General features: G+C 45.6%; 1 protein-coding gene across 8 annotated transcripts in view; it reads right to left on the bottom strand.

The window, feature by feature from the left end:
- The window catches only part of hppy (MAP4K3-like protein hppy), a 100,960-nt gene that overhangs the window by 40,901 nt on the left and 43,848 nt on the right, over positions 1 to 16,211 (bottom strand). For 6 of the 8 annotated variants that reach the window (XM_069306214.1, XM_045735897.2, XM_045735895.2 and 3 more), the window contains 2 exons: positions 8,089 to 8,142; positions 727 to 804 (listed from right to left, as the gene is read on the bottom strand). In XM_069306214.1, the coding sequence (XP_069162315.1) occupies positions 727 to 804; positions 8,089 to 8,142 (132 nt within the window). The remainder of the gene's footprint in view (positions 1 to 726; positions 805 to 8,088; positions 8,143 to 16,211) is intronic. The other 2 variants (XM_069306235.1, XM_069306240.1) reach the window with 1 other exon arrangement.

Here is a 16,211-nt window from a genome sequence, read left to right as displayed (position 1 = left end):
TTATAAATGAGACCACAGCTTCAAAATTGCCAAACTCTCCAAACAATGTAAACAAACCATCAAAAACTTGTGAAAATAGCACATGCTAGATTACACCACCCCCTCCTTCATTTGGGGGGAGAAGAGGCAGGCCGGGTGCCTCCACCACCAGTTCTTATGATGGACACCTGATGTCCTAGGGGGATGGGGGGTGTCAGGAACATTAGTAAACACAGCCATCAGAACAGCATACTTATGGCCAATGTGGGCATGAGGGTAGACCATAGGCTGGCTAGCTTTTATGACACTGAGGATGACCTCATATATATGAACCCTGGAACAAGGAACCAGGGAAACAGGATGAACCCATAAAGAGTCTACCAAAACAGAACCAGTGGCACGAAGGTTGTGGCATAAAGCTGTTACTGAGCAGAGCACATGATCTGTGTTTCATTGGATCTGTAAATATGTTCGTCTCAAAGATTAAGCCAAGCATGTGTAAGTACAAGCAGAGTTAAGGTGAAATTTTAAATGGTGAATTAAATCAGGTATGTTTCATGCACCCCAGCTGAACCAACCACGAATACACAACCAAAGAACCCTTCTGGAAACCAGCCAGAGGGGTCCTTTGACAGATTACATTAACTCTTAGCGTCAAAATCATTTGCTGGTTATAACAAGGGCAGCAACTATATGAGATCCTAAGCCATTATACATTTTTCCAGAAAATGCGAGGGGTTAACTAACCTGTTGTGATTGGCCTCATCGAGGGCTTGACTAGCTTCATTGATGGATGTCTCATCCATACCCACTGGAAGAGTTGCTCTGAAGGGAACCACACAAACAAGTATTAGATACATATACCACCACAGGATCACCAACCAAATTAATTACAGTATCAATGACTTACAAATGGGTATGCAGACGAGGAGTCGCAATAACGTGGCTGAAATATGTTGACCAAACCACACACTAGAAAGTGTAGAGACGACGACATTTCGGTCCATCCTGGACCATTCACAATCGATTTGAGAATGGTCCAGGATGGACCAAAATGTCGTCTTGCTTTCACTTTCTAGTGTGTGATTTGGTCAACTTACAAATGGGTACACATCCTAATCAATGCACAGGAAGAAAATGAAGATGGCAATACAAAATTATACATTTTTAGCTGCCTCTCTTGCTTGTAAGTTGCAAACATGTATCTATCACATACACTGTTTTGTGCAACTCTTGGAAAAATTAAAAATAATGAAGTTAACTTGGAAAAATATGTGAGCAACACTAAATAGATAGATTGCCTATATACTTTTCCAATGATACGTGTAACCTTATGAATGGCAGTGTATACTCTATTCTAATACCATCACCACTGGCATAAAAGCAAATTATCTACTTAATTAACCTTACCCCAACAGACTAAACTACTTTTAAAAGCAGTCAAATCAAATTCTGACTGACCAATGTATATTTATTAAGATTTTAGTTATAAAAAAAGGAAAAAAATTAGGTGTGTTGGAACTGTTATGAGTTCCATTAGTAAAATTACTAATTCAATTAGCAAAACTCAAAATACCATGGACAATGGCTTAAATTCATATATGGCAAAGTCAGTCAAATTTGTTTGACAAGTTTTAGAAGACAAATCAGCAAATGTAAAGCACTGCTGCTTATGGAGCAATAACTTCATACTTATTTTTCAGGTGGTCATTTTGAATTTTACTGTTTACTTTTAACTATATTTTAGCCAATATTGCTGATTCATCACTAGCAATGTTAGCAATGAACATGCATATACAAAAATTCAAACCAAAACAACGTATTTGAGCTGTATTACAAAAGGTATAATTGCAAGGTTGCCCCCAAGACCTTGTCATGCACTTATCACACCGACACAGGGGCCAACAGTGCTGTCAACATCCCTATAAACAAGTGGGATAATATATATTGTTCTATATAAGCAAATGGACATATGTTTTTCTATAAACAAGTGGCTGTGATGTTACGTACCATAATAAACTGGTAGCAGCGGCAACAAACACCTACGTACATAACAAGTGGCTGTGATGTTACATATCATAATAAACTGGTAGCAGCGGCAACAAACACCTACGTACATAACAAGTGACTGTGATGTTACGTATCATAATAAACTGGTAGCAGCGGCAACAAACACTAACGCACATAACAAGTGATTGTGATGTTACGTATCATAATAAACTGGTAGCAGCGGCAACAAACACTAACGCACATAACAAGTGATTGTGATGTTACGTATCATAATAAACTGGTAGCAGCGGCAACAAACACCTACGTACATAACAAGTGGCTATGATGTTACGAATCATAATAAACTGGTAGCAGCGGCAACAAACACTAACGCACATAACAAGTGGCTATGATGTTACATACCATAGTAAACTCGTAGCAGCATTGGACTCCAACCAAAACACTCAGATTACAGCCCTTATTTTTTTTATACTTCTAAAATGCTCCATAACCCAAAGCATCAATATGGAACTAACATGTCAATATATAGTGGTTTATCAACATTACAAATTTTATCAACAGTTTTCAGATATTCAAGGGTAAAAAATAATAAAAGATGCTTAAGGGTATGACAAGAAAGGCCCAGCTAAACCTTAGGGAGATGCACCAGATCTGAGACCCACCATTGTCTACCAGGAGGCACAACCAGAATTTCTCAAAACTGAAAAAATAACCTATAGAAACCATAGGTGCAACAAAAACAAGCCATTGCCCAAAGAAAATTAGGAACCCTCACGTAAAGAGGCAAAGCATCGCTGCTGAGATGTAAACACCCTAACCATGATGTTCATGACCAGCAATCCGATTACCCCAACCATCATCAGGTCGCACCCCCCAACTAACCGAGTGTGAGGGTAAGCTAGCCTTTCCCATTTAAGCAGTAGCAGAATCCAACACAAAGTAACACGGACCCCAGGGAAGGAATGTGTAGCTACTGAAGTGTAACTCAAAAATGGTTTGTTTAATACATTCAACAATATTTTTGGGTAGAAACTTCCCAGCAGCAGCTCTGTTTACTGACAACTGCATGCTGATGGGGACTACCACAAAGACAATAGGAAAAGTTATTTACAAATTCATATATAATGGAGAACTAAACAATTAGACCCAGAAAGTGGAGACCTTAGTCATGAGCAAAGCATCAGAGGGCCACACCTCTGCACCAGGAATGGAAAACATCAGGCAAGAAATTGGAAGGCAAGGATCTTGTAGAACCTCCAAACCCCTGGGCCTGAATATGAGCTGTAGACATGCACACAAATAATGGAGAAAGTGCATGAAAGATCTGAAGCTAATGAATTTGAGAAAGTTATTGAGCTGACTCGATTCAACTACTTTATAAATCAACCGTGAAAGATGTGCTTTGGGAAATAGCAGCACAAGACAGGACAGTGTGTTTAATGAACACTGGGCCTAATAAACCATGAAACAATAAGAACAGCCTCCAACAATAAGCAGAAGACTCATTTGTAGCCAGAAATAGGAGAGGTGACAAAGCAATCCACAGTCAAATACTAATGATTCATCTCTGTCGCTAAGCCGAGATTTCACTTATGTTATGCTGAAAGCTAAGGTCAGTATTTTAGTACAGGGGATTTAGGGATGACAAGAACTCCACCACCTACTATATGAACCAAAGTGGCTTGAGTGCAGGATACACACGGCCTACCCCAATGAATGGTGGATGCGAGAAATGTAGCCCAAAATCCAAAAAGGTTAGCCTCTGCCAGTGGTGACTGATAGGATGTGACAGTATTCCCAAAATACTCATGTGAGGATATCCATAACCATCACAATTTATAGAGACAAACCTACTAAAACAAGAACTTGTGATCACTCACCATGTCATGTCATGGTGGCATGCTTTCAACAACATAATATGATCAGTAAAACTCTCTAACCTAGTTGTCACAAAGAGGAAAACATGAAGTGGTTGGAAATGGTAAAGGAATCCCACCAACTAGTACCAGATGAAATGCACCACGTACAATAGAAGCTACCAGATACAAGCCAACGTGAAAAGAACCACCAGTGTGCACCCGACTGTAATGCATAGACACACAGACAGACAAGTAGATGTCCACCTCCCATTCTCTCAAATGCAAATGTAAAAGGGATAGATCATCTATACGCAGAGCTGACATCCCCATAAATGTGAGCAGCAGTAAGGACTCAATTCCAAAAAGCCAGAAGGAAAGTTATTCTGAGAATTCATTGTCACAGAGGCATGTCATAGGTGAAACCACTCTGATTATATAGTGAAACACTAGGAAGGCAATTTGAATTTAACTGAATTAGTGAACACTGTGGGAAAAGGATACACTGCAGCAGCATCCAGACAGCCAAAACCAACGTTCCTGTCATGTGCATCTCACACAGCACCAAAGGCCAGAGTCCTTAACCCGCAAGTTGATAACTAGAGAAAGTCCCAAGTGTGGTTGAATGCATTCCTGAAATGTTCGATTGACTTAGGAGGCGATTGCCACAGAACAGTCAAGTCTCTCTATGCTTGCCTAGAGAGGAGAGAAGGAATTACCTCTTCTCACCTGCTCCTCACCTCACTCTTGCCTTACTTATGCCCGTGCCTCCCTCGGTCCCCACCAAAATCGACTTGATAATGGTACTGGACGGCCGAAATGCCGTCGTCTTCTCCTTTTCTGGTGTGTGGTTTGGTCATCATATCTTCAACCACGTTACTGTGACTCATCGTCTGCATGATTAGTATCTTCAAATAGATACGGCCATATCAAATACCTGTAATAAATTTCTTTGCTGGACAAAGACACAGGAAATGCCTGTTGTCGTCCTGTCACTTCAGTCACCCTTATGACATTATAAGTTCAAAAGCATGTGACAAGGAAATACAGAATTCAGCAGTTCATACATTATTAGTAGTGAAATGAATTAAAATTTTGAGTTTAATTATGAACATAATAACCTGAGTTTCCGTCACATAAATGCTTTATTGCAGATGACCTTTAGTAAAGGTTTACACACACACACACACACACACACACACACACACACACACACACACACACACACACACACACACAGGATGTGTGTGCAAGCGCAACTAAGTGAGTAAACAGGATGTGTGTGTGTGTGTTACATGATGAGAGCATAGCTCTCATCCTGTAACTACACTTAGGTAATTACACACACACAAATCAGCAAATTATTCATGCTGAACCGAGCATGAATGAGATAGTTTCCATTCTTCCTCCTAAATACCACAATCTTACTCCCTTTGCTATATTCATCAACTGTTGAAGAAAGTTATTCAGCAGGGAGAATGCAACAAAACAACAATCTCAAAAACTCAGATTTGAATGTAATGAAATGCCACTTTCTGGAAGAGCACCAGCAGCTTCCTGAGACTTATCTCGCTGAGATTGCTCTACCGGAATAGTTACATCAGATACAAAAGTTCTGGAAAGCATGGAAACAGTCAAACAACTCTGCAAACAATTCAAACGAACAATAGATTCACTCAAAAATTACTCAAACTCATTATTACTGATAGCTGCCAACAGGCAGCCAAGATCCTGCCACAGCTGGTTCTCCTAGTTAGTTTTGGCGCTAATGAAAAACCCACTGACAATCAGACCTGAGGAGAAGCTGAGTGATCATACTCATAATTAGAGGTGGAATTAAAAATTCTCCTCCCTGAAGCAGAAAACCCTCCACAGTGGGAACCAGAGTTCTCAAAGGGTATAAAAAGGCACCCCACAGCCTCTCATCAAGTTTCTCCACCCCCCTTAACCCTACTCTAAAACCAATATTCTCACCCAACACCTGAGACTAAGGCACCCTCCCAAAGAGAATGTGCAGTATGGACAGGCTGTCGTGAAGGCGAAAACCCCGAACTCCCAGTTGGACCAGAATGCTCAACAACCTCTGCTGTCGAAGTGGATGGGATCACATCAAGAGAAGTGCCAAGCTACACCCCGAACTAAACCATGACCCAACTCCAAAACCCTTGGACACTTTGGAGCCAAAACCAGGGAGGGAAAGATCAGAAGAGTGGGAACCACAACTGAAGAGGGAAAAAAGAGGAGGCATGGACTTGATCCAGATGGATGTCACAAACACCTCCAATTTAAGGTCCCTCAACACCATAGGGGCAAACTCCTGGGCATCCAAATTATCACCATGCTGTGAACACCTAACCTGAGCAAACCTCACTCACAAAGCAGCAGCTGCCTGATAAGCTTCCAAACTTGAAGCCAAATCAGTCAGTGCAAAGACCCAGTGAGAGAAAATCTCTCAGAACTCGGGGTCATAGTTGTCACCAACCCAGTAGGCAGCATGGTAGAGACAAAAAGAATCATGTCTGGTAGCAAGGACAATGAACACCCTTTGAGCTCACATAGTGAGCGTGGGCTCAGAAGGCTGATCCATAACCATCCACACCCAAAGCCCATGGCATGAATTACTAGAGTCTGAAGGCAGCTAGCTAACCAGAACACCCAAGTACTGTACTGAGGTCCCTTACCAAAGGAACAGATACCAAATGCAGCCAACACTCCTAGGTTAAAAAAAAAGATAGCAGCATGTTGCATTAACTAGTGCACCCCACACAACCAACAGAATGCCCCAAGCCAAGAGCCCCGACAGAGGAGTCAAAGACTCAAGAACAGCCTAAGTCAGGGCTTTCTACCCAATGGCCTGGCCTCTCAGAAGCAAACTCCCAAATACACAAAAGAAGCAACTCTGTCAGTGCAAGGGTAACACTAAAGAACACCCAGTGAAGAAAACCCTAAGCACATGCAGCTCAAAGCACTAACGAAGCCACAACAAGCTGGAAAGAAACTGACGTGAAGAACTCAGTAATATCAAAGAACACATAAGCATATGGTTTCCACAGGATGAAAGAAGTCCAAAGAAGGCAGGCACCTAGCATGAAGCAGAGAACTTGCCACAACTGATAGACCAGAGCACTACAGTTAGTATTAACCACCATTACATAAGAGACAGAACTGACCATGGGAGCCAGCTGTGGGCCGGGGCTGGGCTGCTTGGTGGCAGCTATTAGTACGAGTTTGAGCTAGTCTTGAGTGAATCTACTGTCTCATTTGGATTGTTTATAAGAGTTGTTTGGCAGTTTCAAGGCTTTGCTTACTGTAAATCCTTCAGTGTCCATAACCCTTGCTTGTCTGTAAAGCTTCACTGATTTTCTGGACGCTTACCCGGTCAGGTGGCAAACTGTCACTCACTCTCTGTGCCTCTGTGAGGGGCCCAGTTCTGACTCACGCGACTGATGTGACCCTATAAGTGTAATAAGCAATCTCGGCAAGATAGCTACAGGGAGCCACAGGGCCCAGAAAAGAAAGTTCAGCAATAAGATAGAAGAAAAAATGATGTGTGTATGGTATACCAGTGTGCAAGAACATACCATGCATGAACAAAGTGTTTCAGGGAAGAAAATTAATACATTACCACAATTTCACTGGGATGATTGACTTTCTATTTACACACAATCACCATTGTAATTACTACATGCAATATAGGAGTTATACTTAGTTTTTAATATTCAGCCAAGAAAGTAACAAACACAAAATACAAACATTGTAATTTGAGAGTAAGGCAGTAGTAAATCTTCAGTTCAAATTAAATAATAAAATTATAAGAAAATATTTCAAATTTTAAGCTATATTTTCCAATAGATGTCTCTCTAGTATTACTGCTAAAGACAATTATTTTAAGCCATTCGTGAGATCACCTTATTATTAACAAATTCAAATATAAGGAAAACACTATTTTGCATCATAAAACATGTCTTCATGTACAACAGCCAATTGTAAAGTATCTCCCAATCTTTTGCACTACCATTTCTATTTTTTGTTCTAATATTAAAAAACTTCACACTGTATTTAGTGGAAATAAAAAATTCTAATCACTAAAAATGAGTAATAAAATAATTGATGGTATTTCACACCAATGTTCATGTGTAACGCACAAAAAATCACTCCAACTCTGATGCAAGTTGGAAAAATAGGTGATCTCAAGGCTGGTAATGAAATGTATTCAAAAGTGGAAGTAGAGATCTTAACATACTGCGAGGAGTAGGTCATGTCCACGTCCAAGTCAGAAAGACGATCGCTGTGCCCCCTGCAAATGGACGCCACTCCTTAGCTTTCCTACCACACATGGCCACTCATGCACAACAACCAATGCCAGCAACAGACAAGTAGCTCCAAAAGGCAGAGGCTGTCTTACCACAGCTTCCACTAATCATCATCACTTACTTCACCTGCTAAAAGCTAAGCTTATACATTTGGAATGTTTTTATTTTGACTAGAAGAGAGAGATCAGACCCTAATCTGAATAGTCATGAAAACTACCAATAACATTAAAATTAACAGCCTTTAAGTGCTAGCAATGATTAATGATTCAAATTTATACAGCACTTAATATATGACAATTTACTTAATGCAAAATAAATTGTTTTAATCATGCATTACAAATAGAGCATAGCATACTAAAACCAGTGCTGAATGTAATGAAATGCCAATTTCTGGGTGAACCCTGATGGCTCTTTGAAGCTTTCATATATTGACATGGTATCATCTACTAGTCACTTCAGTTGTGGAGTACTGTAGGCCTAGTGAGGACCAGCACCAGAACCTGAACCCCCCCCTTGCCTGCCACCCCACGACAACACCTAGCCAATTCCTGAACCTTGGATGAATTGGGATGTGCTAATACACATCATAGAGGTCCAGGGAAATTATCCAAGCACCCACCTCCACCACAAGATGAACCTGGAATTAGGTAGTCATCTGGAAAGAGGGGCAAGGACTGAACCAGTTCAACAGAGAAGGGTCAAGAATGAACTGGAGTTCTAGAAAGTCCCTTTTTGAGACTGAGAAGAGGTGGGAAGCCCCTCTGAAAAGACAATGTCATTTCGATCATATCTGAAATCACCCATTCCAAAATGACTATGTAGGAGAGAGAAAGAAGCTGCCCAGAAAGACCTGGAAGGAGGAAGAACTGACCAATTCCATTGCAGGCAGAAGGAAGTGACCTGAAAGCCCATCTCGGGAATCTTGGGAACGAGCATGAACTAAGAGTCTCCCCTTCCAGAAGGAGCGAGCACAGCGCCGGCCAGACGAAATAGGACCAGTCGAGGAAAGCACGTGTCCCAACATCCGACTCCACCAATGGCCTACCTGACCATCAGTAGGCGACACCCCAGTCCTACCCAGCTGCATCGAAGACTAAAAACAAAAGCCCTAAACAAGGAGGAGGTCCATAATGGGCCGACAAGCCATAGGTGATTGCGTCCTCAGGAATGAGGAGTGGGGGGAAAAAAAAGGAGAGGTAGACAAGAGAGCTAGGGCCTATTCCAAATCAAGAATCTGGGCCAATACAGCCTGTCAACATGCAAGTTGGGTGGTGAAGAACATGGCCACTGCCTCTTTGAGTATGGGAGCGTACAGCTTGGGGAGCACAGCCGACACTGCAACAGCAGAGGCCAAGACACTCCCATATGGCCCCCCTGCTGAGCACTCCGAAGTCATCTGTGAGCCAATCAATATGTATTGCAATGAGCCCCAGGAAATGCACACCATAACCCAGATTAAGATGGGCATGAAAGTCATCTGTTACAAGCCCCGCCGAAAACAGGAACCTAGGCATGGAGCGGCACGAGACCCATGTCCCAAGAAAGAACTGGTGCTAACAGGTAGTGATTAAAAGGTACAAAAAACAGGCCTCCACAAACACCTGTAACACGGTCGACACCTCATGCTACACCAGTGTGTGGGTACGACAAAAACTGCCTCAAACCTCGTAATGCATCCAAAACAGAGAAGATCCAGTCAGAGAAGGAAGGGTCCATAAATAAAGCATAACCTGGGTCTTGCAAGAAGTGTGTAAAAATGGTCTAAGAGTTGCTTGTGATATTATATACCAGTGCAGTACAGTGGTTAAAGGAAAAAATAGCTGGCTGAAAGAAAGACCCAGAATCCTCAGTGGGATTAAAAGGTTCTGGCAACTCCAGAAGCTGGCCAAGCCACATTCCGAGTTAAACCCTGCCCCGGCCCGGAAACCTTCAGATGTTTCAGGTCTGAAAACAGGGGAAGAAGATCAGAGGAAGGGTGATCCACACCCAAAAGGGATGGATGAGGTGGTACTGATGGAACCAAGGTAGAATTTATTAACGCCTCCAATTCCAGGTCCTTAAACACCAAACAGGGCAGTGCCAGGGCATCCATCTAGGCACACAACCTAGACTGCTGCACCATAGAAAACCTAACATGTAAAACTGTCACTGTCTGATAAGCCCTAATCTCATTGGAAGGGTGAGAAAGGAGAGCTACATGGGGAAATAAATATCACATGACTCGGGGTCAAAGGTGTCACTGACCCATCAGGCAGCATGGCAGGCAGAGTCAGAAGGGATGAACGTTGCCACGTGGCACGGATGACACGCAACCCCTTAAACTCGCAAAAAGTTAGAGCAAGTTAGGGAGTGATATCCACGTGATCACCAAACCTGCAGGGAATTTCCAGGGATTGAAGGCGAAACTAAGCAGGATACCAAGGCACTGGGATGTTATGCTGGACCTCTGTATTTAATAAGACGGCTGACATGGCCTGGTTCACACAGCTGGGAAGGCTGACCTCGGCATGTTGAGATAAGCATGCGAATACCCAGTGTGCCCCACTAGCCAAACAGCACACGACCCAAGTTAGGACAGGAAAATCTAAAGACACCTGATTCACCCTGGACAAGGGCCACCACAAATGAGGAGGACCCCTAACGACATGACTCCTGAACACTCTAGGGAAGATAGCCCTAGCAGTGCAAGGGCATCAGTAGGGAGCATGCAGGGAAGATAACCCTGGCAATGCAAGGACAGCTCTAGGGAGCACACAGAGAAGATAACCTGTGCATATGCAGCTCCAAGCTCACTCAAATCTAGACTTATGCTACACCACAGTGAAAAGGAAATGTCACCAGTGGCAAAAACCTCCACTTAGCAGAAACAGCTGAACAATGGAGCCAGAGCGGAAGAGAAGTGACGTGGTACACAACAAAACTACTGAGGGTGGAGATGCCCGCTGACCGTGACCTGCTTCCCACTTCAACTCAAACGAGTGGGGGTGAGAAATCATTTGGAACTGCGCTAGTTCCAAGAGATTTCTATGATTTCTTTACATAGTTGGGGGAGTTCTTTCGGTGGTTCTCGAGATTGCAATCTTGAGAACCACTGAAACTACCAAGTCTACTGAATCCAACAGTGGTTTGTTTTACTTCCCGACTTTCTGGTTGTCTTCCCCAATGGTGGTATAAATTTATGAATAAATAAATGTCATCACTCCCTGCACCTCTGAGTGGGTCCAGGTTTTGGCTCTGGTTCCTAGTAGGCCTCCATGGCTGATGTGACCCAGTAGATGGTACCATACAATTATGTGATGGCTTCAGAGAACCATAAGGGGCTCCCCACAGAAAAATTACTGTGGGTATTGTGAGTTCTCAAATTGTCTGGGATACATTAAAAAACAAATGGAAGTATATTTTTTCTAACAACAGGGATTAATTTGATATACAAATAAACACTGGATGCCACTCTTCCCAAGTGGGTTTATCTGGTTACTATTACACACACGTGCGCACACATGCATGCACACACACATATTTGACACCACGAGCGTAGCTCTCATTCTGTAACTACACTAAGGTAATTACACACATGCAGGTTATTGTAATGGATTTGTGCTTGGACTACTAATGTTATCAATTAGTGCAATTATGTGTACATAAATATATATATATTTGTGAGGGATTAATCTCCAATGAAATTAAATTTTGAAAATTGAAATTGCAATTTTTTATATATATTATATTATATTATATATATATATATATATGTCATACCTAGTAGCCAGAACGCACTTCTCAGCCTACTATGCAAGGCCCGATTTGCCTAATAAGCCAAGTTTTCCTGAAATAATATATTTTCTCTAATTTTTTTCTTATGAAATGATAAAGCTACCCATTTCATTATGTATGAGGTCAATTTTTTTTTATTGGAGTTAAAATTAACATAGATATATGACCAAACCTAACCTAACCTATCTTTATAGGTTAGGTTAGGTAGCCGAAAAAGTTAAGTTAGGTTAGGTAGGTTAGGTAGTCGAAAAAACATTAATTCAGGAAAACTTGGCTTATTAGGCAAATCGGGCCTTGCATAGTAGGCTGAGAAGTGCATTCTGGCTACTAGGTACGACATTATATATATATATATATATATATATATATATATATATATATATATATATATATATATATATATATATATATATATATATATATATATATATATATATATATATATATATATATATATATATATATATATATACAGTGCTTCCTCAGACTAACGAACCCCGCTCTATCGAATTCCCGGAAGAGCCGAACAAATTGAATTCGGTACCAAATGTTCAGTGGAACATACAAATGTTCGATTAAGTGAGGAATGTTCGTCCAAGCGGTCACCGAGGCCGAGCGTCAGAGCTGGCTGTCATCAACTATGATTCGCCAGAGTGTAAACAGTTATGTAGTGTTTTATTATCCCTACCCATTGTTTCTAGGGAGAAATGGTGATAAAAATGGTGATAAAATGGTGTCAGGGGGGCATTGGTGAGAGAGTTGTTGTCAGGAGGCAACACGTGCTCCCCCGCCCCCACCCTCCTTCCTCTACCTGACCACAGAGACCACTCACTCTCCTCTCGTCGTCAGATGCCAAGAGTCAATTTAATGATAATTATCGCATTATCTACACTGAAAATAGCCTTTTTATTAGAAAAATGTCATATTGGAGCAATAATAATGGTGAAAATTGTAATATATACAGTACATATTTTAAACAGTTTGAACACATTTCCTTTTCACAGAATTTTTAATACAACTGGGGTGTAGATAACAGCCGGCATTGTGTGGCCGGCCGGTCGCTCCCTGAGCCATGGGGGGGGGGGGGGGGGGGGGTGGGGGGTGGGGGGGGGGGTTGTTTCCTGGATCCATCCCTCCCTCCCTCTAACAGCCTACGTACTGTACTAATACCTATAAATTTTGAGGAGGCCAATAAAACAAGCACAGGTCGTGTGAACGTTAGGCCTTGGTGAGGTGGCTGGCATCATTTGTGGTGGTGTCGGGGGAGGCAGGCGGTGTCAGGGGAGGCAGGTGGTGTCAGGGGAGGCAGGCGGTGTCAGGGGAGGCAGGCGGTGTCAGGGGAGGCAAGTGGTGTCAGAGGAGGCAGGCGGTGTCATGGGAGGCAGGTGGGGTCAGGGGAGGCAGGCGGTGTCATGGGAGGCAGGTGGGGTCAGGGGAGGCAGGCGGTGTCGGGTGGCAGGTGGGGTCAGGGGAGGCAGGTGGTGTCAGGGGAGGCACATGGGGTCAGGGGAGGCAGGTGGTGGAAAGAGGCAGGTGGTGGAAAGAGGCAGGTGGTGTCAGGGGAGGCAGGTGGGGTCAGGGGAGGCAGGCGGTGTCAGGGGAGGCAGGCGGTGTCAGGGGAGGCAGGCGGGGTCAGAGGAGGCAGGCGGTGTCATGGGAGGCAGGTGGGGTCAGGGGAGGCAGGCGGTGTCATGGGAGGCAGGTGGGGTCAGGGGAGGCAGGCGGTGTCATGGGAGGCAGGTGGGGTCAGGGGAGGCAGGCGGTGTCGGGTGGCAGGTGGGGTCAGGGGAGGCAGGTGGTGTCAGGGGAGGCACATGGGGTCAGGGGAGGCAGGTGGTGGAAAGAGGCAGGTGGTGTCAGGGGAGGCAGGTGGGGTCAGGGGAGGCAGGCGGTGTCAGGGGAGGCAGGCGGTGTCAGGGGAGGCAAGTGGTGTCAGAGGAGGCAGGCGGTGTCATGGGAGGCAGGTGGGGTCAGGGAGGCAGGCGGTGTCATGGGAGGCAGGTGGGGTCAGGGGAGGCAGGCGGTGTCGGGTGGCAGGTGGGGTCAGGGGAGGCAGGTGGTGTCAGGGGAGGCACATGGGGTCAGGGGAGGCAGGTGGTGGAAAGAGGCAGGTGGTGGAAAGAGGCAGGTGGTGTCAGGGGAGGCAGGTGGGGTCAGGGGAGGCAGGCGGTGTCAGGGGAGGCAGGCGGTGTCAGGGGAGGCAGGTGGGGTCAGGGGAGGCAGGTGGGGTCAGGGGAGGCAGGTGGGGTCAGGGGAGGCAGGTGGGGTCAGGGGAGGCAGGTGGGGTCAGGGGAGGCAGGTGGGGTCAGGGGAGGCAGGTGGGGTCAGGGGAGGCAGGTGGGGTCAGGGTAGGCAGGTGGGGTCAGGGTAGGCAGGTGGGGTCAGGGGAGGCAGGTGGGGTCAGGGGAGGCAGGTGGGGTCAGGGGAGGCAGGTGGGGTCAGGGGAGGCAGGTGGTGGAAAGAGGCAGGTGGGGTCAGTGGTGGAAGGTGTTGTCAGGGGAGGTGGAAGTGGAGAGAGAAGGGTGGTGACCACGCATGGCTGCCAAACCTCTCATTCATACTCTATTATAAATCTCGATCTTAGCTGTAAAATATTTATGCCAAAATGTTAATTTTCGTGTATTAATATACATTATTAATCATTAACACGTTTTATTGTTTCCTGAAGAAAACAATAGCTGACTTGACATTGTGGTGTGTATGGCCGGGTACCTGGGGGGTGGGGGGGGGGTCATGGAGGTGTGAGAGGAGACCTGTCAACCCATCATTTTTTTTTGTCGGGCGAGTTGAGACGCTTCCAAGCCTGCTGCTTCAATACACGGTGTGGGTGGTGTGGTATGGTTTGGGTGTGGGTGGGTTGGTGTGGGTGGTGTGGTTGGGTGTGGGGGGATGATGTGGGTGGTGTGGGGTGTGTGGGGGATGATGTGGGTGGTGGTGTGGGGTGTGTGGGTGGTGGTGTGGGGTGTGTGGGTGGTGGTGTGGGGAGTGTGGGTGGTGGGGGCGAATGGTGTTAGTGGTGTTGGGGATGGTGTGGGGGATGGTGTGGGTGGTGTGGGGGATGGTGTGGGGGATGATATGGGTGGTGGTGTGGGGTGTGTGGGGGATGGTGTGGGTGGTGGTGTGGGTGGTGGTGTGGGGTGTGTGGGGGATGGTGTGGGTGGTGGTGTGGGGTGTGTGGGTGGTGGTGTGGGGAGTGTGGGTGGTGGGGGCGAATGGTGTTAGTGGTGTGGGGGATGGTGTGGGTGGTGTGGAGGATGGTGTGGGTGGTGTGGGGGATGGTGTGGGTGGTGTGGAGGATGGTGTGGGTGGTGTGGAGGATGGTGTGGGTGGTGTGGAGGATGGTGTGGGTGGTGTGGAGGATGGTGTGGGTGGTGTGGAGGATGGTGTGGGAGATGGTGTGGGTGGTGTGGGGGATGGTGTGGGGGATGGTGTGGGTAGTGTGGGGGATGGTGTGGGTAGTGTGGGGGATGGTATGGGTGGTGTGGGGGATGGTATGGGTGGTGTGGGGGATGGTGTGGGTGGTGTGGGGGATGGTGTGGGTGGTGTGGGGGATGGTGTGGGTGGTGTGGGAGATGGTGTGGGTGGTGTGGAGGATGGTATGGGTGGTGTGGGGGATGGTGTGGGTGGTGTGGGGGATGGTGTGGGTGGTGTGGAGGATGGTGTGGGGATGGTATGGGTGGTGTGGGGATGGTATGAGTGGTGTGGAGGATGGTGTGGGTGGTGTGGAGGATGGTGTGGGTGGTGTGGAGGATGGTGTGGAGGATGGTGTGGAGAATGGTGTGGGTGGTGTGGGGGATGGTGTGGGTGGTGTGGAGGATGGTGTGGGTTGTGTGGGGGATGGTATGGGTGGTGTGGAGGATGGTGTGGGTGGTGTGGAGGATGGTGTGGGTGGTGTGGAGGATGGTGTGGGTGGTGTGGAGGATGGTGTGGGTGGTGTGGGGGATGGTGTGGGTGGTGTGGAGGATGGTGTGGGTGGTGTGGAGGATGGTGTGGGTGGTGTGGAGGATGGTGTGGGTGGTGTGGGGGATGGTGTGGGTGGGGTGGGGGATGGTGATTCTCGCATCTCAGATTATTATTGACACCAAAAGAGCATGAAAGATATTATAATGAAGCACCACACAACAAAGAAACAAACTAATGTGTCCTGGCATATGTTTAAAAAAAAAAAAATAAGACGGTTGTTGGGGCCGGACGGATGGAACGAATTCCGCACTGGAACGAATCGGCTTCGCCCCATATAGTTCGTTCAAGTGAGGACACACTGTATATATATATATAA

Source organism: Procambarus clarkii, chromosome 6 (assembly GCF_040958095.1).
Source record: "Procambarus clarkii isolate CNS0578487 chromosome 6, FALCON_Pclarkii_2.0, whole genome shotgun sequence".
In the NCBI taxonomy this organism is placed as follows: domain Eukaryota; kingdom Metazoa; phylum Arthropoda; class Malacostraca; order Decapoda; family Cambaridae; genus Procambarus; species Procambarus clarkii.
Note: the sequence above shows the minus strand (reverse complement) of the source record. Positions and strands in the feature narration are given on the sequence as shown.